Source organism: Patagioenas fasciata, chromosome 1 (genome assembly GCF_037038585.1).
Source record: "Patagioenas fasciata isolate bPatFas1 chromosome 1, bPatFas1.hap1, whole genome shotgun sequence".
NCBI lineage: Eukaryota > Metazoa > Chordata > Aves > Columbiformes > Columbidae > Patagioenas > Patagioenas fasciata.
The window spans coordinates 325,853-348,426 of NC_092520.1; the positions used below are offsets into that span (position 1 = coordinate 325,853).

Below are 22,574 nucleotides of genomic sequence, written 5' to 3' on the forward strand. Positions count from 1 at the left end.
CCGGGCGCGGCGGCACCGGCACGGGCCCGGGCGGGAGCGGGGGCGCCGGCCGGGGCGCACCGGGCTGGGCGGGGCGGGGCGCACGGCGCTGGGGGCGGGGCGAACCGGATGTGGGCGGGGCGAGCGGGGCAGGGGGCGGGGAGATCCGGGGAAGAGGGCGGGGCGAACCGCGCAGGGGGCGGGGCGCCCTCGGCATCGCCTCGCGCAGCCGGGCTGCTGGGCCTCCGGGCCGCAGGGGGGCGTTATTTCCGCGGGTGCTGCCGCAGCCGCTCTGGGCGCCCGGCGGGCGCACGTGGGTACCGGCGGGGCCGGTCGTCGTTGCCGCTCCCGGCCCGGGCAGCCCCGCGGCCGCCGCACCATGTTCGGGGAACAGCAGCGGAACGACGGGGCGGAGGGCCCGGGGCGGCCGGTAAGGAGTGCGTGCGGGGCTGCGGGGGGCCGGGCCGGCCCCGGGGCGCGGGGGAGGTGACCGGTCCCCCGCCCTCCGCAGGGCCCCGCGGCAGCAGCGGGGAAGCGGCGTCGGCGGCCGCCGGGGAACAGCGCGGCCGAGCCCGGGAAGCGGCCCGGGAAGCGGAGACGGGCCGGCGGGCAGCGGGCGGCGGCGGAGGGGCGCCCGGCCGGCCCCGGGGAGCCGCCGCGGAGCGGGCAGCGCCCGGACGCAGGTACCGCGGCCGCCCTGCGGCGGGGCCGGCCGGGCGGGCTGGGGCCGCGGCGGGAGCCGGGACCGGCCGCCCTGACTTCCCTCTCGGCCCCCCAGACGTGTCGGCTGAGCGGCCCCGGCCGAGCGCGGAGCCCCCGAGCAGGAGGCAGCGCAGGAACAGGCGGCGGCCGCAGAACGAGCCCCGGGCGGGACCCGGCGGGGAGCGGGGCGCGGGACCGGAGCGGCCCGGCCCGGACTCGGGGCGGTCGGCGGCGCTGCGGGCGCGGATGGAGGAGCGGCTGCTGGGCGCCCGCTTCCGCTACATCAACCAGCAGCTCTACACGTCCAGCAGCCGGGACGCAGCGCGGCTCTTCCAGAGCGACCCCGAGGCCTTCGAGATCTACCACCGCGGCTTCGCCCGGCAAGTGGGGCGCTGGCCGGAGAACCCCGTGCACCGCATCATCCGCTGCCTGCGGCGCCGGTGAGCGGGCAGAGCCGGGACAGCCGGGGCTGGCGAGCGGAAGGGTGTTCTGAGCTCCCCTCCCCGGCCAGGCCAGCCTCGCTCGTGGTGGCAGATTTCGGGTGCGGTGACTGCAAGATTGCGAGCAGCATCAAGAACAAGGTTCACTGCTTCGACCTGGTGCCTCTCAGCCCGCTGGTCACCGTCTGCGACATGGCCAAGGTGGGGCTGGGGATGGGCCGTACGCTGCCCGGCTGTGGGCTGGGGAGGTGAATGTGGGGACAGGAGAGGGCGGTCAGGGATCCTGGGCGCGAGACGTGAGAGGGAGCACACGTCTGTTTGGAAAACTGGGGCGGCTCCATGGAGAGCACGCTCCCGTGAGCCCGAGGCCCCGGGGAGCGGGAACGCGCGGAAGGGCTGCCTGGCCCCATCGCCATCCTCCTCCCGCTCCTGGGCGCGCGTCCTGGTTGGCGTGTGACAGGTGCCTTTGGCAGCCGAGTCGGTGGATGTCGCGGTGTTCTGCCTGGCGCTGATGGGCACCAACCTGCAGGAGATCCTGGAAGAGGCCAACCGCGTGCTGAAGCCCGGGTAGGCAGAGGCACGCGTGCCGGCTGTGCTGGGCGGGGGGTCGGGAGGTGTCGGGGTGCACAGGGAGGGGCGGGCTGGCTTTGGGCAGGGGTTCAGGAGGTGTTGGGGTGCACAAGGATGTGTGGGGGTTCAGGAGGTGTCGGGGTGCACAGGGAGGTGCGGGGGTTCAGGGGGTGTCGGGGTGCACAGGGAGGTGCAGGCTGGCTTTGGGCAGGGGTTCAGGAGGTGGTGGGATGCACAGGGAGATGTGGGGGTTCAGGAGGTGTCGGGGTGCACAAGGAGGTGCAGGGGTTCAGGAGGTGTCGGGGTGCGCAGGGAGGGGTGGGGGCTCAGGAGGTGTCGGGGCGCACAGGGAGGTGCAGGGGTTCAGGAGGTGTCGGGGCGCACAGGGAGGTGCAGGGGTTCAGGAGGTGTCGGGGCGCGCAGGGAGGTGCGGGGGTTCAGGAGGTGTCGGGGTGCGCAGGGAGGTGCGGGGGTTCAGGAGGTGTCGGGGTGCGCAGGGAGGTGCGGGGGTTCAGGAGGTGTCGGGGTGCGCAGGGAGGTGCAGGGGTTCAGGAGGTGTCGGGGTGCACAGGGAGGTGCAGGGGTTCAGGAGGTGTCGGGGTGCACAGGGAGGTGCAGGGGTTCAGGAGGTGTCGGGGTGTGCAGGGAGGTGCAGGGGTTCAGGAGGTGTCGGGGTGCACAGGGAGGTGCAGGGGTTCAGGAGGTGTCGGGGTGCGCAGGGAGGTGCAGGGGTTCAGGAGGTGTCGGGGTGCGCAGGGAGGGGCGGGCTGGCCGTGGTGGGCAGTGAGGAGCAGAGCTGCGGGGCCGTGCGGCGGGGGCTGCGGGGCCGTGCGGCGGGGGCTGCGGGGCTGCGCGATGGGGGCTGCGGGGCCGTGCGGCGTGGGCTGCGGGGCTGCGCGATGGGGGCTGCGGGGCTGCGCGATGGGGGCTGTGGGGCTGTGTGGCGGGAGCTGCGGGGCTGTGCCACCGGAGGTGCCCGTGCCGCCGCCGCTCAGGGCCGCGCTGTTCCGCAGGGGCACGCTGCTGGTGGCTGAGGTGGCCAGCCGCTTTGAGGACATCCGAACCTTTGTGAACGCCATGGCTCAGTTGGGCTTCAAGAGCGTCTCCAAGGTGCGTCCCCAGGCGTGCTCTGCGCTGGGTGCACTGGGAGCTGGGGTCCCTAGAAGGAGCCCCTGGTCCCTGGCAGCCACAGGGCGCCCTTGAGGCTCCGGCAGCCGGGCAGCGCAGCCGGGTGCTGGCAGGGACTGGGGCCAGGGCGGTGACAGTGTGTGGGGACAGGAGAGGACCCAGGGCACACTGGGGTGTGGGGCTGAGGTTTGAGGGGCCTGGGGCCAATGGGTTTGTGGTACTGAGTTCTTATGGGGTCTGTGGGGCATGCGGTACTGGGGTCTGAAAATGTGTTTTTTGGGGGACCTGGGACGCGCTGGGGTCTGGGACTCAGAGCACACAGGGGATGAGGAGTATGAGTTGGGGTAGGGGAGGAGGGGGCACCCAGGGGACATGGTGCTGAGCCTGCGGGAAGTGGTGTTGGAGTTTGGGGTGGGTTGGTGGTCCTGGAGACCCCGGGAATGTGGGGGGGTTGGGGTTGGCAGTGGTGCTGGGGCCAGAGCTCCAGTGGTGGTGGGCCGGGGTCCGGGCGCTGAGGCGGTGCTTCCGCAGGACCTCTCCAGCGCCTTCTTCTACCTGCTGGAGTTCGCCAAGACCGGACCCCCCCAGGGCCGCCCGGCGCCCGGGCTGCGCCTGCGGCCGTGTCTGTACAAGCGCCGCTGAGGGCGGGGCTGAGCGCCAGGCCCCGCCCACAGCCAGGCCTCGGCCCCGCCCCGCGCCTGCGGCCGTGTGTGTACAAGCGCCGCTGAGGGCGGGGCTGAGCGCCAGGCCCCGCCCACAGCCAGGCCTCGGCCCCGCCCCGCGCCTGCGGCCGTGTCTGTACCAGCGCCGTTGAGAGCGGGGCTGAGCGGCCTGGCTCCGCCCCTAGCCAGGGCCGCCCCTCGGCCCCGCCCCGCGCAGGCGCGGTTCCCAATAAAGCTGCGGTTTCCTCACGGCTGCGGTGTCGGAGCGAGGGGCGGGGCGCGGGGCGGGGCGGGGCGGGGCCGGGCCGGCGGCGCCTGCGCAGTGCGCGCGGGCCTGCTGGCGGTCGCGGCCGGGATGTCGGGGCCGGGCGGGCCGGGCCCCGGCGGGGGGAAGCTGGACATCAACCGCGCCGGCGTGGCCGAGCTGGAGGGCGCGCTCAGCGGCATCGGCCGCCGCCGGGCCCGCGGCATCGTGCGGAAGAGAGAGGTGCGGGCGGCGCCGCGGCCGGGCGGGGGCGGCGGGACTCGCGGCGCCCGGTGCGCTGCGGGAGCGGTCCCGGGGGCGGCCGGCGGGGCCGGGGAGGGAGCGGAGCGCCGCGGGGAAGCGGGGCCGGGCGGGAGGCGCCGGTGTCAGGCGGACGGGGACGGCCGGCGCTGCCCGGCCTGGGGCAGCCGCCCCTGCGCTGCCGGCCCCGCGGGCCCCACGGGCGGGGTCCGGCCGGGTGGCTCCGGCAGCGCAGGGACAGCAGCGCTGGTTCCCGCGGGTTCCTCAGCCGGGGCGGTCCCGCCGTCCGCCGGCACCGCGGCTGCCCCGGACGGTGGGCCGAGCAGCCGGTTGTTCTCCCGCTGTGCCGGGATCGGGACCGCCGGGAGCTCTCCGGAGCTCAGCACCCCCGGCGCTCCGCGGACGGGCCGGCCCGCTCCTGCGTCCCCGGGTTCCCGTGCCCGGGCCGCGGGCGCTGCCGGGAGCAGGAGGAGCTCCTGGTGGGGCAGGAAGGCGCAGCCGGTGCGGCGCGGTCACCGCGGGCTGGGAACGCCGCCGCTCCCCGGGGCGAGCGATGAGTGACACCGGGAAGTGACAGCCGGGGAGGCCGGCGTGCGGTAGTCACCGGTGACACGGCCGGGAGGGCGAGCAGGATCCCGGGCCGTGGCTGCTTCACCGGTGACACGGCCGGGAGGGCGAGCAGGATCCCGGGCCGTGGCTGCTTCACCGGTGACACGGCCGGGAGGGCGAGCAGGATCCCGGGCCGTGGCTGCTTCACCGGTGACACGGCGGGGAGGGCAAGCAGGATCCCACCCCGTGTCTCCTTCACCGGTGACACGGCGGGGAAGGCGAGCAGGATCCCACCCCATGTCTCCTTCACGGTGACACGGCCGGGAGGGCGAGCAGGATCCCACCCCGTGTCTCCACTGGTGACACGGCCGGGGAAGGGGAGCAGGATCCTACCCCGTGTCTCCTTCACCGGTGACACGGCCGGGAGGGCGAGCAGGATCCCACCCCGTGTCTCCTTCACCGGTGACACGGCGGGGAAGGCGAGCAGGATCCCACCCCATGTCTCCTTCACGGTGACACGGCCGGGAGGGCGAGCAGGATCCCACCCCGTGTCTCCACTGGTGACACGGCCGGGGAAGGGGAGCAGGATCCTACCCCGTGTCTCCTTCACCGGTGACACGGCCGGGAGGGCGAGCAGGATCCCGGGCCGTGTCTGCCGTGGCGCTTTAGCAGCGACAGGAACGCTGGTGCCACCTTTTTGCCGTTGGTGCCATGGAGAGCTGGTGAGGTCCTGGCTGGGACTCGGCGCTGGCGCAGGAGGCAGAGGAGCGGGCAGGGCGCTCGGGGAGAGGCTGGTTTGACAAGGCCGGGCTAGGAGAGCTTGGCTTTTTTTGGCCTGGAAAAGAGGAGGCTGAGAGGGGCAGGGTCACCCGCTATAAATACGGCGGGAATGTAAACACCGTGCATGAGGAAGAGCGAAAGCCGTTTAGACAAAAGGCTGCTGGTGTGAGAACAGGTGAGGACGGGTCTATGGAAACGGAGCCTGTCAGCGGAGCTGTGCTTTGCGGTAAACCCGTTTACAGGGGGGAAGCAGCAGGAGCGCCCCGAAACAACGCAGGGTGAATTTGGGAGGACAACAGGAGCCTCGTGCTGGCCCCGGTGTCTGTGCGACCGGACAAGGCGGGTGCCTTCCCGGGCCCTGCCCCTCGGCCGCCGCCAGCAGCCCCGCGGGGTTGAGGCCTTGGGGCTGGCGGGAGCTGCTGGGGGTGCGTGCGGGTGCAGGTCCTGCGGCGGCCCCAGGCGGCGCCTGACCCGTGTCTGCAGGACCGTGGGTGCCCTGCACACACACGTGTGCCTGCAGGAGACGGGGCTGCTCCCGTCCCCGAGCTGCAGATGGGGCCGAGCCACTGTGTGGGCAGGGAGCGCTCTGGGGCTCAGCTCAGCTCTGGGGCTCAGCTCAGCTCCGGGGCTCAGCTCAGCTCTGGGTCTCAGCTCAGGTCGGCTCCAGGTCTCAGCTCCACTCAGCTGGAGCCAGTTTCCCTTTCTGAGCTCTCGCCCGTGCTCTGTGCTGCCGCCTGTGCGCGGAGCAGCTCTGTTCCTGTTCCTCGCAGACGTTGCAGTTTTGCTGGGGAGAGGGAAGTGTGGGCACAGGAGGGATGACGTGGGAAGGGCTTTTTGGGCAGGAGGTGCCCCCCGTCCCTGGGACGGGAGCGATCAGGACTTGCTGTACAAAGGTCTCACCCAGCTCCGGCCCGACCTCCCTCCCGTGCGGCCCGAAGGAGCTGTGGGCTGTGAGCTGGCGGGCCCGGCGCCACAAAGAGCCCGGGAGAGGCTGCGCCCGGTCCCGCTTCGAGGCTGCTCCCGGGCGTCCAGCTCCGCGTCCAGTCCCACGTCTCCTCTCGCAGGAACTGAAGGGCTTCAGCTCGCTCGATGATCTTCTGCACGTCAAAGGCATCACCACCCGCATCCTGGAGCTGAACAGCCAGCGCATGACGTGCAGGAGGAGGCCGAGCGGCGAGGAAGCTGCGAGGGCGAGCCCGGCTCCGCAGGACGGCAAAGCTGCGGCGCCCCAGGTGGGAACGGAGGCTCCCCTGCTGCGGGGGACAGCACGGGGTGGGGGTCTACGCTGGGCCGGGTCTGCGCTGGGCTGGGGTGTGCGCTGGGCCAGGTCTGCGCTGGGCCGGGTCTGCGCTGGGCCGGGTCTGCGCTGGGCCGGGTCTGCGCTGGGCCGGGGTGTGCGCTGGGCCAGGTCTGCGCTGGGCCAGGGTCTGCGCTGGGCCGGGTCTACGCTGGGCCGGGGTGTGCGCTGGGCCGGGTCTGCGCTGGGCCAGGGTCTGCGCTGGGCCGGGTCTGCGCTGGGCCGGGGTGTGCGCTGGGCCGGGTCTGCGCTGGGCCAGGGTCTGCGCTGGGCCGGGTCTACGCTGGGCCGGGGTGTGCGCTGGGCCGGGTCTGCGCTGGGCCGGGTCTGCGCTGGGCCGGGGTCTGCGCTGGGCCGGGTCTGCGCTGGGCCGGGGTCTGCGCTGGGCCGGGTCTGCGCTGGGCCGGGTCTGCGCTGGGCCGGGGTCTGCGCTGGGCCGGGGTCTGCGCTGGGCCGGGTCTGCGCTGGGCCGGGGTCTGCGCTGGGCCGGGTCTACGCTGGGCCGGGGTGTGCGCTGGGCCGGGTCTGCGCTGGGCCGGGTCTGCGCTGGGCCGGGGTCTGCGCTGGGCCGGGTCTGCGCTGGGCCGGGGTCTGCGCTGGGCCGGGTCTGCGCTGGGCCGGGTCTGCGCTGGGCCGGGGTCTGCGCTGGGCCAGGGTCTGCGCTGGGCCGGGTCTGCGCTGGGCCGGGTCTGCGCTGGGCCGGGTCTGCGCTGGGCCGGGGTCTGTGCTGGGCCGGGTCTGCGCTGGGCCGGGTCTGTGCTGGGCCGGGTCTGCGCTGGGCCAGGCGGTGGGCAGCAGAGCGGCAGGAGCTCTGTGGGAAGAGACGTGTCTGCTTTGTCACCGCAGCCCCAGGAGCGCCGTGCCCGGTCACACAGCCAGCGGCCGGTCTGCTGTCCCTGGGAGGTGGCAGCTCGCGTCAGGGACCGTCCTGCTGGGGAGCCTGGGACAGTGCGGCCCCGCTGGCGCTGCCGTGTCCCCGAGCACAGAGCCGGTGCTGCCGTGTCCCACGGGGCTGTGGTGTCCGGAGCACAGAGCCGACGCTGCCATGTCCCTGAGCACAGAGCCGGTGCTGCCGTGTCCCCTGGGGCTGCAGTGTCCCCGAGCACAGAGCCAGTGCTGCCATGTCCCCTGGGGCTGCCGTGTCCCCGAGCACAGAGCCGGTGCTGCCATGTCCCCTGGGGCTGCCGTGTCCCCGAGCACAGAGCCGGTGCTGCCATGTCCCCTGAGGCTGCGGTGTCCGGAGCACAGAGCCAGCGCTGCCGTGTCCCCGAGCACAGAGCCGGCGCTGCCGTGTCCCGCGGGGCGGCGGTGTCCAGAGCACAGAGCGTGGCCTGGCGCTCCCTGGCGCTGTGACACCTCTGCCCCTGTGACACCTCTGCCCCGGTGTCCCCGACAGGGACAGTGCTCTGACCCAGAGGTCGCTCCAGCCTCCTGCGGGCTCCCCTGCCCTGTGGGGCTCCAGGGAGCACGGGAGGTCCCGCTCGCTCATGGCTGCAGGCGGGACGGGGCGCGGAGAGAGCGTCTTCCCCTGGGCGGGCAGCGGGGGCGGCCGCGGTCCGTGCGTCCTGCCGAGCTCCCTGCCCGTCTGCGGACGCGGTGCCGCCACGCAGCCGGTGCTGGTTGGTCCTGGCCGGCGTGTCCCCGCGGCGGGGCTGGGGCGGACGGGGCTGCGGGTGGGGTTGGCGTGGGAAGGGGCTCCACCACGGGGGTGTCAGCGCCGCGCTGCCCCTGCCCAGCGGCGCGTCCCGGGGTCGCAGTCACCGGAGCCCAGCCTGACCCCGTTCTGTTCTGGCTGCCGGGGAGGTGCCTGGGAAGGGCTCAGCGCCCCTCGAGCCGGGGTCCAGATGGGCGCTGGGCTGTGCCCCTCGTCTGAGCACAGCGCGGGAGCCCCCGCTGCCCCAGTGCCCCCGGTGACAGTGACGTGGTGACCGGTGTGACTGTGTGCTGTGACACAGTGATCAGTGTGACTGTGTGATGTGACGTGGTGACCGGTGTGACTGGGTGATGTGACGGGGTGACCGGTGTGACTGTGTGCTGTGACACAGTGATCAGTGTGACTGGGTGATGTGACGGGGTGACTGGTGTGACTGTGTGATGTGACACGGTGACCAGTGTGACTGGGTGATGTGACGGGGTGACTGGTGTGACTGGGTGATGTGACACGGTGACCAGTGTGACCGGGTGATGTGACGGGGTGACTGGTGTGGCTGGGCGCTGTGACACGGTGACCAGTGTGACTAACTGGGTGATGCGATGGGGTGACCAGTGTGACTGGGTGATGTGACAGGGTGACCAGTCTCACTGGGTGATGTGGCAGGGTGACCAGTGTGACTTGGCGCTGTGATGGGGTGACCGATGTGACAGAGCGCTGTGACAGGGTGACCGACCAGTCTTACTGGGTGATGCGATGGGGCGACCAGTGTGACTGGGTGATGTAACAGGGTGACCAGTGTGACTGGGTGCTGTGACAGGGTGACCAGTGTGACTGGGTGCTGTGACAGGGTGACCAGTCTCACTGGGTGCTGTGACAGGGTGACCAGTCTCACTGGGCGCTGTGACGGGGTGACCATCCTGCTGTGCTGGGGGTCCCAGGCTGGTGCTCAGCACGCGCGCTGGTTTCTGAGCGCAGATGAACCGGCCCTGGCCGCGCTGCCCGTGGAGCAGCAGGACTGTTCTTGTGGCCGCATCCTGCGCTGTGACCAGCCCCCGCTGCTGCTGCTGCAAAGTGCTCTGCGTGCTTGGGTCATTCGAGGGGGGCACTGAGCAGATCCGCAGGTTTGGGTGCTCTGCGGACGTGGAACTGCGGGGCGGGCGTTGCAGGACCCGAGCGTGTCAGTGGGGGGTGGCGTTGTCCGCGGGGGGGTCCCGTTATCAGCACGGGGGTCCCGTTATCAGCACGGGGGTCGCGTTTCCTCCCTGCTCGCGGTTCCTCTGAGTTTGGAGAACTCCCGGGGTCTCCAGCGGTTGCTCTGGCGCAGCCCCGTGCCAGCGGGTGCTCCTCTGCCCGGTGGTGCTGAGCTCCGCTCCTCTACGTGGTGGTGCTGAGCTCCGCTCCGGCCGTGCCGGGGCGCACCTGGCCTGTGCGTGCAGCGCACGAGCGACCCGCGTCACCCGGGTGACCGTGCTGCTCGTACCTGCCCGAGCGTCAGCCTGGGAGCGTCATCGGGAAGGTTCTGTCCGCTTCCCCATCGCGGGTCAGGCAGGCGCCGAGTGCCGTGCTTTGCACACGCGCTGTGGGTGCACGACCCGGTCGGCACCTCACCCACGCTGTCCCGGCGCCGCGGCTGTTGCCGGGTGCCGGCCCGCCCCGAGCCCGCGGTGCTGTGCGGTGCTGAGCCGGCCCCGTGAGCACGGCCGCGTGGGTCAGTCTGGTCCGTGTCTGCGGTCTAACTGCGTTTTTAACCGGGTGTGGTGCCTCAAGGAACAAACCCAGCTCTTTCGGAAAGGGCTGTTTTGGGTGGGTCTCGTCAGCCGGCGCAGAACACGGCCCTGCTGGTTACCGGTGCCCAGCTGCGCTGCGCTGCGCTGCGCTGTGCCGCACGTCGGGCTGCGTAACGAGGGCTCTGCCGCCTTCCTCGGGTTTGCACAGCGTCTCACTCCCCTCGGTTCTGGATGTGTCCCACGCCCCGAGCTGTACCCAGCGCGGCCGCTGCGGCCGCAGTGCTGCTCCTGCTGCTCGTGCTGCTCTGCGGGCGCTGGGCGCAGGGGACGCTGTGCCGCTGGCTGGGGCCGCTCCGGTGCATGGGACGCAGCTCCTGGTGCGGGGCTGCTGCTTCCTCCAGGCCATCACCGCGTGCTGCTGTTTGCAGTCATCTCCGGTGTCACTGGCGGTGCTGTTCCCGGGGAAGGGGCCGTGGGGTGTGTGGGACAGGCCGCTCAGGGCTCTGGAGCAGCCATGGCGGGGTCGGGCTGGCTGGGTGCTGGTTGGGAGCGCAGCCCCGGCTCCAGCGCAGGGTCCTGCCCAGCACGGCCGCCCGCGGGGGGACAGGCAGGCCCGGGGTGCCCTGCGCGGGACGTGGCGCTGCAGCTGCTGCTGCTCCCACAGCGTTTGTCTCTGCGGGTGCGGAGCCACCGAGGCTGCGCCAGAGCCGCGCAGCGGGGCTGGGAAGTGACGTGTCCCCAGGTGGCGCCCAGCGTGGCTGCGCGGTGACCCCAGAGAGCCCTGGGCTCAGGGACCTGCTGCCCCTGCCCCTCCATAGCTCATCACCCCCGTGCTGCACAGATGTGCCCGTCTGCTCCGGGGCTGCTGCTCTGCCTGGCAGCCCCAGCGTGTCCCCCCAACTCCCCAGTGTGTCCCCCAGCGTGTCCCCCCAACTCCCCTGCATGTCCCCCCAGCGTGTCCCCCCAACTCCCCAGCGTGTCCCCCAGTGTGTCCCCGCAGCTCCCCCATGTGTTCCTGCAGCTCCCCTGCATGTCCCCTCTGGCCCCCAGCGTGTCCCCCAGCCGGGAGCACCCGAGAGCTGGGGCGCAGGGCGGCAGCAGACGGACAGACAGACAGACAGACGGACGGACGGCCCTGACCCGCCTCTCCCTGTGTCGCAGGCGGTGGCCGAGCAGGACGCGCCGGGCCCCTGGGAGCCAGAGCGCCCCAGGAAGGGCAGCCCGGGGCCGGGGGGCGATGGCTCCAGCGGGCGAGGGGCACCGGAGCCCGTCAGCTCCGCGGTCTGCGGGGAGCAGGAGGAGGAGGAGGAGGAGGAGGAGGAGGAAGAGGAGAGCTGCTGCAGCGAGGACGGGGAGGACAGCGGCAACGTCTACTTCTACTACACCATCGGGGAGCGCTGGATCGACTACCTGCAGCGCACGGAGGACGGGGGGCTCCTCCGCCACGCGCGGCCCAAGGTGAGCCGGGGCGAGGGCTGCGTCCCGGGGGGGGCGTGTGTGCGGGACGGACGCGGACACGCGTCCTGCGGGCCCGTCCCGGGGCCTGGCGGCCTCAGAGCCTTCCGGCACCCGCTCCGGTGCCAGGGTGGGCCCGGCAGTGCGTGCTGCGCTGCGGCTGCAGGGCCCAGGGCCTAGGGCCTGCCGGGGGGCGCGGGCTGTGAGCGGTGGCTCCGTGCTGCATATGGTGGTGGGCAGCCCTTGGCCTGCCTGGCCGCTGGAGGCCCTGTCCCAGCGTGCCACAGCCTGTCCCAGCGCCGCTGGCTGTCCCAGCGTGCCACAGCCTGTCCCAGCGTGCCACAGCCTGTCCCAGCGTGCCACAGCCTGTCCCAGCGCTGCTGGCTGTCTCCATCCCCCTGGAGCCACCCTGTGTGGCACCGGGGTCCCTGCATCCTGCGGAGCCTGGGCTGGGGTGGCAGGAGCGCTGGGGCCGGGGTGTTCATGGGCGCTGTGCGAGGAGCCCGGAGCGCGGGCTGCAGCGGGTGCTGCGGGCAGGACTGGGGGAAGGAGCCCCGGCTCCAGCAGCCACCCCGCCTGCCCACAGCCCCGGGGCTCTGCACGGGCCGGGGATGCGGGTCCCGCGGTGCAGCCCCGTGGGGACGGTCTGCGCGGCCACGTGTCGCGGCACAGCTCTCCGTGCTGGCAGCTCCAGCGCCCGGCTGCAGGGCCATGTGCTGGGACCCCCACGTGGGCTGGGGGTCCCCTGCTCCCCGTGGGTCCCTGCTCCTGTGGGTCTGTGTGACAAGGGCCCAGCACACGTTCAGTGGGTTTTGGCCCCGGTGCAGCCGCATTGCTGGCGTTTCCTCGTCAGGCCTGATGCTCCCCTTGAAGAACAAATTCCATTTCTCTTAGGGACACGGTTCGGTTCTGGGGTCAGGTTGGGTTATGGCTGGATCCAGTGATCCCGAGGGTCTCTTCCAGCTGCGATCGCTCCATGATTCTGCGGGCTCTGGGGCTCGGGTGGGCTGCAGCCCCGTGCGGGTCCCGAGCGCGGGCTCAGCTTTGCTGGGCCGGGTCTGCCGCTCTGCGGCTCCGGCGGGGGGGCGTGGTGGGGTGCGCGGGGCCGTGCTCCCGCGGCTGTCACCGCCTCTCTCGCAGATGAAGCGCAAGTCGGAGAACGGCCCGGACGGCCGGGCCCTGTCCCCGGGCAAGAAGCTGTGCAAGGGCTCCGAGTACAGCAGGTGAGATGGGTGCTGAGCCGGGTGAGAGCCCTCCTGCCAGCCCCGTCCCTCGGGCTGCTCAGTGTCACCGGGAAGTTGTGCACTTTCCATCCTTGGGGATCTCCAAAACCATCCGGGTGGCCCTGCCGGGGGGGTTGGAGCAGCCGAGCTCCGGAGGGGGCGAGGGGGTGCATCACGTCTGGGGAGGGGCCGGGGACGGCGGGCGTGCTGGGAGCCTGCAGCGGGTGGCTCGTGGGGACCGAAACGTCTCACCTCGGCTTTGTGTCTGCGCCGCGTCCAGGACGCTGGGTCCCTGCACGCCCAGCCCCACCACCACCTTCGGGGACCTGCGCAACGCCAAGGCCGGGCCGGCGCGCCGGCGCCGCATCCCCCCGGTGCTGCCGCCGCCCGAGCTGCAGGACTGGCTGCGCACCTTCCAGGTGGGCGCGGGGCGCGGGGGGAGCCCGGGCGGGCAGGGCTGGGTCCGGCGTGGGCTCCAGGGGCTTCCGGCTCCGGTCCAGGAGCACGGGTGGGCGCTGGCCCCGGGCCCGCAGCGGTGCTGCTTTGTCTGCCGGCACCCGTGTCCCCTCGGGTGACTCATGGAGCTCCCAGCTGCCCCCCATGGCTGCTCTGTGGGGATCTGGGGTGATCGGGGCCCAGTCAGTGCATCGTGCTGTGCTGGGGGGTGTCTGCGGGGCCAGGGTGGGGACGGGACAGGGGCTGGGACAAGGGACAGGAGCTGGGGTGGGGACAGGGGACAGGGGCCAGAGTGGGGGACAGGGACTGGAACAAGGGACAGGGGCCAGGAGATGGGGCCAGGAGATGGGGACAGGAGATGGGGACAGGGAACAGGGGCTGGGGTATGGGGACAGGGGCTGGAACAAGGGACAGGAGCTGGAGACAGGGGCCGGGGCATGGGGACAGGGGCCGGGATATGGGGACAGGAGATGGGGACAGGGAACAGGGGCTGGAGTATGGGGACAGGGGCCGGGGTGGGGTACAGGGGCTGGGGACAGGGGACAGGGTATGGGGACAGGGGTTGGGACAGGGTATGGGGACAGGGGTTGGAACAAGGGACAGGAGCTGGGGTGAGGGACAGGGGCTGGAACAAGGGACAGGAGCTGGGGTGGGGGACAGGGACTGGGGACAGTGACTGGAACAAGGGACAGGAGCTGGGGTGGGGGACAGGGACTGGGGACAGTGGCTGGAACAAGGGACAGGAGCTGGCGTGGGGGACAGGGACTGGGGACAGTGGCTGGAACAAGGGACAGGAGCTGGGGTGGGGGACAGGCGCTGTGCGGAGCCGCGGGAGCCTGCGTGGGCCTGTCGCGTGAGCGGGTGTCGTGACTGGTGTCCCTGTCCCCGTCCCCAGCGGTGGAGCGGCCCAGAGAAGCTGCTGGCGCTGGACGAGCTCATCGACCGCTGCGAGCCCTCCCAGATCAAGTACATGATGCAGGTCATTGAGCCCCAGTTCCAGAGGGATTTCATCTCCCTGCTGCCCAAGGAGGTGAGCGGGGCTGGGGACAGGGTGGCCCTGGCACCGGTGAGCAGCCTGGAGCCGCCGTGACCGCGTCGCCCCCGCAGCTCGCGCTGTACGTGCTGTCGTTCCTGGAGCCGCGGGACCTGCTGCGCGCTGCCCAGACCTGCCGCTACTGGCGGGTCCTGGCTGAGGACAACCTGCTGTGGCGGGAGAAATGCCGCGAGGAGGGCATCGAGGAGCCCTTGAACCTGCGGAAGCGGCGCCTGCTGAGCCCCGGGTTCATGTACAGCCCCTGGAAATTCGCCTTCATGCGGCAGCACAAGATCGACATGAACTGGCGCAGCGGGGAGCTCAAGGCCCCCAAGGTGGGTGCTCTGGGGCGTCCCCGTGGGGACCCACGCTCGGGAGCTGTGGCGGGTGGGAAGCTGCCGCAGCAGGGAGGCAGCAGAGAAACACCTGGGACCACTGAGACTTCTGAAAGTGCCTCAGGAAAAGATGGGCGCAGGTGGCCTGTCTGCAGGAGCACAGGCCCGGCACAGCCTCTGCCAGCACGGGACTTTCAGTTTAAAGACACGTCCACCTGGCAACACGGGAGCTTGAGGCCCCACGGCTCCGGCTCCTGCTCCAGGTCCCGCACAGCTCAGGACTCCCCCGCGGCTCCTGCTCCAGGTCCTGCACAGCTCAGGGCTCTCCTGCAGCTCCTGCTCCAGGTCCCGCACAGCTCGGGGCTCTCCCGCGGCTCCTACTCCAGGTCTCTTGCAGCTCGGGGCTCTCCTGCGGCTCCAGCAGCTCCGGGGCAGCCGCGTGGGCGAGGCTGCGGTTCTGCAGCACAGGAAGGGTCCCCGGGCCCCGGGAAGGGGGTTTGTCCCCCCAGCCCCTCCCGCAGTGGCCGGGTCCCAGGAGCGGTGCCCCCGTGGGCCCAGCCCGGCCGGCCCGGGTGCAGAGTCCCGGGGTCGGGTTCGTCCCGGCCGAGGCCCCTGGGGCCGTGCAGGGCGGGTGAGCAGAGCCCCGGCCCCACCGGCTCCGCATGGGGAGCGGCCCCATCCTGCTCCGCTGGGGCTGTGCAGGCTCATTGGGGCTCAGTCCTGCTCCGCTGGGGCTGTGCAGACCCATTGGGGCTCAGTCCTGCTCCGCTGGGGCTGTGCAGACCATTGGTGCTCAGTCCTGCTCCGCTGGGGCTGTGCAGACCATTGGGGCTCAGTCCTGCTCCGCTGGGGCTGTGCAGGCTCATTGGTGCTCAGTCCTGCTCCGCTGGGGCTGTGCAGACCATTGGGGCTCAGTCCTGCTCCGCTGGGGCTGTGCAGACCATTGGGGCTCAGTCCTGCTCCGCTGGGGCTGTGCAGGCTCATTGGTGCTCAGTCCTGCTCTGCTGGGGCTGTGCAGACCATTGGGGCTCAGTCCTGCTCCGCTGGGGCTGTGCAGACCATTGGGGCTCAGTCCTGCTCCGCTGGGGCTGTGCAGGCTCATTGGGGCTCAGTCCTGCTCCGCTGGGGCTGTGCAGACCATTGGGGCTCAGTCCTGCTCCGCTGGGGCTGTGCAGGCTCATTGGGGCTCAGTCCTGCTCCGCTGGGGCTGTGCAGGCTCATTGGGGCTCAGTCCTGCTCCGCTGGGGCTGTGCAGGCTCATTGGGGCTCAGTCCTGCTCCGCTGGGGCTGTGCAGACCATTGGGGCTCAGTCCTGCTCCGCTGGGGCTGTGCAGGCTCATTGGGGCTCAGTCCTGCTCCACTGGGGCTGTGCAGACCATTGGGGCTCAGTCCTGCTCCGCTGGGGCTGTGCAGACCATTGGGGCTCAGTCCTGCTCCGCTGGGGCTGTGCAGACCATTGGGGCTCAGTCCTGCTCCGCTGGGGCTGTGCAGACCATTGGGGCTCAGTCCTGCTCCGCTGGGGCTGTGCAGGCTCATTGGGGCTCAGTCCTGCTCTGCTGGGGCTGTGCAGGCTCATTGGGGCTCAGTCCTGCTCCGCTGGGGCTGTGCAGGCTCATTGGGGCTCAGTCCTGCTCCGCTGGGCTGTGCAGGCTCGTGCGGGGCCGCGGGTCCACAGACCCCGAGCTCAGCAGCTGGTGCGGCCTTAACCGCCACAAGGGTCCCTCGGTGCTCCGGAGTCCCCGTGCAGCCCGCTGTCCCCAGCACCCCCGCAGGAAGCAGCAGGAGGTGCCAGGTGTGACAGACGGGACCGTCTGCTCGTCCCTCGGCGCTCGCTGCCTCCCGCCGCTCGGGTTCGCTCTGAGCCCCCTCGCCTCCCTCCGCGCCCGTGTTGTCCCGCAGGTGCTGAAGGGGCACGACGACCACGTCATCACCTGCCTGCAGTTCTGCGGCAACCGCATCGTCAGCGGCTCGGACGACAACACGCTCAAGGTGTGGTCGGCGGTCACCGGCGAGGTGAGGGGGCCGCTGTCCGTCCGGGACCGGCGCCACCGGCACGGCGCGGCGTGCAGGGCTTGGTCCGGGCGCGGGGCAGGACCCGGCGGCCCCGTGGCCGCGGGAGGGCGGGGAGAGCTGCAGGCGCGTGGTGGCACACGGGCAGGGCTTTGCCACGAGTGCGTCCCCGCTCCTGGAGACCCGGGAGGGCAGAGCTCCACAGGGCTCAGAAGAGCTGGTGCTCATGGTGACACAGGGCTCTGGTGGGGGCCGCGTGTGTCCCAGAGGGACGGGCTGGCGACCCAGGGCGTCACGAGTGCCCCCGGGCGCGTCCCGCGCGTGGCTCGTCCTTGTCCCCGCCGTCCGGCCCTTCCCCTCCAGCGTGTCCCCCCTGGTTCCGCGCAGTGCGTGCAGACGCTGGTGGGGCACACCGGCGGCGTGTGGTCATCCCAGATGAGGGACAGCGTCGTCATCAGCGGCTCCACGGACCGGACGCTCAAGGTGTGGAACGCGGACACGGGCGAGTGCGTGCACACGCTGTACGGGCACACGTCCACGGTGCGCTGCATGCACCTGCACGGGAACAGGTACGGGCGCCGGCGTCGGGCTGCTCCGTCCCGCAGGGGGCACAGGGAGGTGTGGGGGGCCTGGGCCTGTCTGTGGTGGGGGCTGATGAGGAGGATGGGACAGACTTTTGAGCAGGGCCTGTTGTGACAGGACAAGGGGTGATGGGTTAAACTAAGGGAGGGAGATTGAGGCTGGATATAAGGAATTGTTGCCCTGAGGGTGGTGAGAGCCTGGCCCAGGTTGGGCAGAGAGGTGGTGGCTGAACCATCCCTGGAGACATCCCAGGCCAGGCTGGACGGGGCTCTGAGCACCCTGAGCTGGTGAAGATGTCCCTGTCATGGCAGGGGGGGCACTGGGGGGCTGGGACGGTCCCTTCAACCGAAACTGTTCTGTGATAAGGGCGGGTGAAGGTGCAGAGGTGTCGGGGCTTGGGGCTTTGCAGCTGAAGCTGCTGTGCACGGTGTCCCCGGGATGGTGGGCTGGGGCCGCCCCGGGAAGCTCGCGTGTCGGGGGCGCCCGATGGGCTCCGAGCACGTCCTCGCCCGCAGGGTCGTGAGCGGCTCCCGGGACGCCACCCTGCGCCTGTGGGACATCGAGACGGGGCAGTGTCTGCACGTGCTGATGGGGCACGTGGCCGCCGTGCGCTGCGTGCAGTACGACGGGCACAAGGTGGTGAGCGGCGCCTACGACTACACGGTGAAGGTGTGGGACCCCGAGAGCGAGAGCTGCACGCACACGCTGCAGGGGCACACGAACCGCGTCTACTCCCTGCAGGTGAGCCCTGCGCCCCTTCCTCCCGCCTGCGCCGCAGGGACACACGGACCGCGGGGACACACGGACCGCGGGGACACACGGACCGTGGGGACACACGGACTGGGTGGGACACACTGACTGTGCGGGACCCGCTCTGACCCCACATGCACACCACAGGAACATGCACGCATGGCACAGGAACACACGCACCACAGGGACACACTGCGCGGGACACACGGACTGCAGGGACACACAGACCGGGTGGGACCCGCTCTGACCCCACACGCACGCTGCAGGGACACAGATGCACCCTGCAGGGACACGCACACCACAGGGACACGCACACCTGCGTTAGGCTGGGGCTCAGTCTCCCCTGGGTTAGGCCGGGGCTCAGTCCCCCCTGGGTTAGGCCGGGGCTCAGTCCCCCCTGAGTTAGGCAGGGGCTCAGTCTCCCCTGAGTTAGGCAGGGGCTCAGTCTCCCCTGAGTTAGGCAGGGGCTCAGTCTCCCCTGGGTTAGGCAGGGGCTCAGTCTCCCCTGGGTTAGGCCGGGGCTCAGTCCCCCCTGAGTTAGGCAGGGGCTCAGTCTCCCCTGGGTTAGGCCAGGGCTCAGTCTCCCCTGGGTTAGGCCGGGGCTCAGTCCCCCCTGAGTTAGGCAGGGGCTCAGTCTCCCCTGGGTTAGGCCGGGGCTCAGTCCCCCCTGGGTTAGGCCGGGGCTCAGTCCCCCCTGGGTTAGGCAGGGGCTCAGTCTCCCCTGGGTTAGGCCGGGGCTCAGTCCCCCCTGAGTTAGGCAGGGGCTCAGTCTCCCCTGGGTTAGGCCGGGGCTCAGTCCCCCCTGAGTTAGGCAGGGGCTCAGTCTCCCCTGGGTTAGGCCGGGGCTCAGTCCCCCCTGGGTTAGGCCGGGGCTCAGTCTCGCCTGAGTTAGGCAGGGGCTCAGTCCCCCCTGGGTTAGGCCAGGGCTCAGTCCCCCCTGGGTTAGGCCGGGGCTCAGTCTCCCCTGGGTTAGGCCAGGGCTCAGTCCCCCCTGAGTTAGGCCGGGGCTCAGTCTCCCCTGGGTTAGGCCGGGGCTCAGTCCCCCCTGGGTTAGGCCGGGGCTCAGTCCCCCCGGGTTAGGCCGGGGCTCAGTCTCCCCTGGGTTAGGCCGGGGCTCAGTCCCCCCTGGGTTAGGCCGGGGCTCAGTCTCCCCTGGGTTAGGCCGGGGCGCAGTCCCCCCTGGGTTAGGCCGGGGCTCAGTCCCCCCTGGGTTAGACCCGTTTACAGCCTGGCCAGATCGGCTGTGGTCCTTATAACGTGGTCCAGTATTTTCTCCTTTGTTCAGGACCCCGTTTATTGCCGGGGTCCCACCCCCTGCCCCATAGCCCGGGAGGTGAAGTCACCTGTCCCAGCTGGGGAGGATGTGACTGGCAGCTCTGGGTACGTGGGGACAGGGACAGTGGGGCACGGCGGGTGCCATGAGCCACCAGCTGCCCATTGAGAGTCCCGGGTCTCATCGGGGGTGTGCAGCTGTGTCTGTGGCAGTTTGGGGGTCCCACACGTGCCACAGGTGCTGCTCTATGGCAGTTTGGTGGTCCCACACGTGCCACGGGCGCTGCTCTATGGCAGTTTGGTGGTCCCACACGTGCCACGGGCGCTGCTCTATGGCAGTTTGGTGGTCCCACGCGTGCCACGGGCGCTGCTCTATGGCAGTTTGGTGGTCCCACGCGTGCCGTGGGTGCTGCTCTATGGCAGTTTGGGGGTCCCACACGTGCCGTGGGCGCTGCTCTATGGCAGTTTGGTGGTCCCACGCGTGCCGTGGGTGCTGCTCTATGGCAGTTTGGTGGTCCCACGCGTGCCGTGGGTGCTGCTCTATGGCAGTTTGGTGGTCCCACACGTGCCGTGGGTGCTGCTCTATGGCAGTTTGGTGGTCCCACGCGTGCCACGGGCGCTGCTCTATGGCAGTTTGGTGGTCCCACGCGTGCCACGGGCGCTGCTCTATGGCAGTTTGGTGGTCCCACACGTGCCACGGGCGCTGCTCTGTGGCAGTTTGGTGGTCCCACACGTGCCGTGGGCGCTGCTCTATGGCAGTTTGGTGGTCCCACGCGTGCCACGGGCGCTGCTCTATGGCAGTTTGGTGGTCCCACACGTGCCGTGGGTGCTGCTCTATGGCAGTTTGGTGGTCCCACGCGTGCCACGGGCGCTGGTTGTGTCTCCGCAGTTCGACGGGACCCACATCGTGAGCGGCTCCCTGGACACGTCCATCCGCGTGTGGGACGTGGAGAGCGGGAACTGCCTGCACACGCTCATGGGGCACCAGTCGCTCACCAGCGGCATGGAGCTCCGCGACAACATCCTGGTGTCCGGCAACGCCGACTCCACCGTCAAGATCTGGGACATCAAGACGGGGCAGTGCCTGCAGACGCTGCAGGGTGAGTGCGGGACGGCGCCGCAGACGGATGTGGCGTCACGGCCAGATGTGGCGTCACGGCCAGATGTGGTGTCACGGCCAGATGTGGTGTCACGGCCAGGTGTTGCAGCACAGCCAGATGTGGCAGCACAGGGCAGATGTGGCAACACAGCCAGATGTGGCGGTGCATGGGGAGATGTGGCGGCACAGCCAGATGTGGTGTCACGTGCAGATGCGCTGGCACAGCCAGATGTGGCGGTGCAAGGCAGATGTGGCGGCACACCCAGATGTGGCGGTGCAGGGCAGATGTGGCGGCACAGCCAGATGTGGTGTCACGTGCAGATGTGGCGGCACACCCCGATGTGGCGGTGCAGGGCAGATGTGGCGGCACACCCCGATGTGGCGGTGCGGGCAGGTGTTCCCCGCGGCGGGTGCCTCTGAGCGCGCTGCAGGGGCCGCGGGACTGACGGACCGACCCCCCCTGCAGGGCCCAGCAAGCACCAGAGCGCCGTGACGTGCCTGCAGTTCAGCTCCAAGTTCGTGGTCACCAGCTCCGACGACGGCACCGTCAAGCTCTGGGACCTCAAGACGGGCGAGTTTGTGCGCAACCTGGTGGCGCTGGAGAGCGGGGGCAGCGGGGGCGTCGTGTGGCGCATCCGCGCCTCCAACACCAAGCTGGTGTGCGCCGTGGGCAGCCGCAACGGCACGGAGGAGACCAAGCTGCTGGTGCTGGACTTCGACGTGGACCTGAAGTGAGCCCGGCGGGTCCGGGCCGGGCGCGGGGTCCCGTGGGCCGGGCGCGGTGGGGCTGGACCCCCGCAGCTGCGCCCCCCCGGGCTGTAAATACCGACTGCAGCTGTCTGGGCCTTATTTATATACGTGTGGGCTCCCCGCGGGGAGCGCGCCCGGCCGGGCGCTGTGCGGAGCATGTTTTGTACACTAATAGATCGATTTATTTCTGTACCTGGGGCCTGCTTCTGCCCCCCACGGTCCCTGAGCTGTGCCCCCTGCACCCCCGCAGTCCCTGAGCTGCCCCCCGGTCCCTGAGCTGTGCTCGCTGCCCCCGCATCCCGTGTGGCTGCAGGCAGAGCGGGGAGCGCGCAGCCGTCCCCAGAGCCTCCGACCCGGGACCCACCCATCCTGCACCCTTGGGCCCCTGTCTGGGTGCCCTCTGCCCGGCGTCCTGTGTCTGCGCCCCCGGTCCGTGTTTCGGGCAGCGCAGCGCACTGGCCGTTGCACGAGGGGCTGAGCATGAGCGCGGGGACATCTTACTGTCACTAAGTTTGCAGGTGACACCAGGTTGGGTGGGAGTGTTGATCTCTGGGGGGCGGGATGGACACACAGAGGGGTCTGGGCAGGAAGGACACACAGAGGGGTCTCGACCGGCTGGATCGAGGGGCTGAGGCCATTTTTACGAGGTTCACAAGGCCAAGGGCCGGGTCCTGCACTGGGGTCACAGCAACCCCATGGACGCTGCAGCTGGGGAACAGCGGCTGGAAAAGGGCCTGGGGGTGTTGGTGACAGCGGCTGAACATGAGCCAGAGTGTGCCCAGGGGCCAAGAGGCCACAGCATCCTGGCTGGGACCAGCACTGGGGTGGCCAGCAGGACTAGAGGAGTGATTGTGCCACTGTACTTGGCACTGGGGAGGCCAAACCTCGAATCCTGGGGTCAGGTTTGAGCCCCTCATCATCATCATCATCATCAGGACATCAAGGCACTAGAGAGAGTGGAGAGAAGGGAACGGAGCTGGTGAGGGGCTGGAGCACAAGTGTGATGGGAGCGGCTGAGGGACCTGGGGGTTCAGCTGGAGAACAGGAGCTGAGGGGAGACCTTCTGATCTCTGAACTGCCTGAAAGGAGCTTGGAGCCAGGGGGGTCGGGCTCTGCTCCCCAGGAACAAGCGCCAGGAGCAGAGGAAACGGCCTCAAGTTGCGCCAGGGGAGGTTGAGGTTGGATGTGGGAACAATTTCTTCCCCAAAGGGCTGTGGGGCATTGGAACAGGCTGCCCAGGGCAGTGCTGGAGTCACCAGCCCTGGAGGGCTGGACAGACGGACAGGAGGTTCTCAGGACAGGGGGCAGTGCTGGGTGGGTTATGGGTGGTCTCCATGATCTTGAGGGGCTTTCCCAACTGTGATGATTCTGTGATTCCGTCTCGGGGCAGCGCCACAGGTCACGCAGCCGTGGGCAGCCGCGCTGCGGCGGTGACACTGGGGACGGCAGTGACACTGGGGACGGCGGTGACACTGAGGATGGCGGTGACACTGGGGACGGCGGTGACACTGGGGACGGCGGTGACACTGAGGATGGCGGTGACACTGGGGACGGCGGTGACACTGGGGACAGCAGAGCTGGGCAGGCGGCACCGGCCCCGCCGGCGCCCCCAGGCG

At 70.6% G+C, this 22,574-nt stretch overlaps 1 protein-coding gene across 2 annotated transcripts; it reads left to right on the forward strand.

Moving 5' to 3' along the window:
• Nucleotides 1-252: 252 nt before the first annotated feature.
• Nucleotides 253-21,150, forward strand: RRP8 (ribosomal RNA processing 8). Of its 2 annotated transcripts, XM_065835141.2 has the most exons (17): nt 253-409; nt 491-662; nt 758-1,121; nt 1,193-1,322; nt 1,582-1,688; nt 2,705-2,801; nt 6,380-6,547; nt 11,155-11,451; nt 12,589-12,671; nt 12,952-13,090; nt 14,023-14,157; nt 14,235-14,495; nt 16,395-16,508; nt 16,893-17,074; nt 17,603-17,828; nt 19,999-20,209; nt 20,675-21,081. In XM_065835141.2, the coding sequence occupies exons 1-17, from the start codon at nt 359-361 to the stop codon at nt 20,941-20,943; spliced, it is 3,006 nt and encodes a 1,001-aa protein (XP_065691213.1). In that variant the 5' UTR covers nt 253-358; the 3' UTR covers nt 20,944-21,081. The 2 variants fall into 2 exon arrangements, with proteins under 2 accessions (XP_065691213.1, XP_065691205.1); XM_065835133.2 differs by lacking the exons at nt 253-409; nt 491-662; nt 758-1,121; ... (1 more) ...; nt 1,582-1,688; nt 2,705-2,801 and adding an exon at nt 3,819-3,968 and having other exon boundaries at nt 20,675-21,150.
• The last annotated feature ends 1,424 nt before the right edge of the window (nt 21,151-22,574 follow it).

Coding starts and splice junctions, on each gene's coding strand:
- RRP8 (XM_065835141.2), top strand. CDS start 359: ATGTTCGGGGAACAGCAGCGGAACGACGGGGCGGAGGGCCCGGGGCGG. Junction 11,452..12,588: donor TCCGCCACGCGCGGCCCAAG/GTGAGCCGGGGC, acceptor CCTCTCTCGCAG/ATGAAGCGCAAGTCGGAGAA. Junction 17,829..19,998: donor ACCGCGTCTACTCCCTGCAG/GTGAGCCCTGCG, acceptor GTGTCTCCGCAG/TTCGACGGGACCCACATCGT.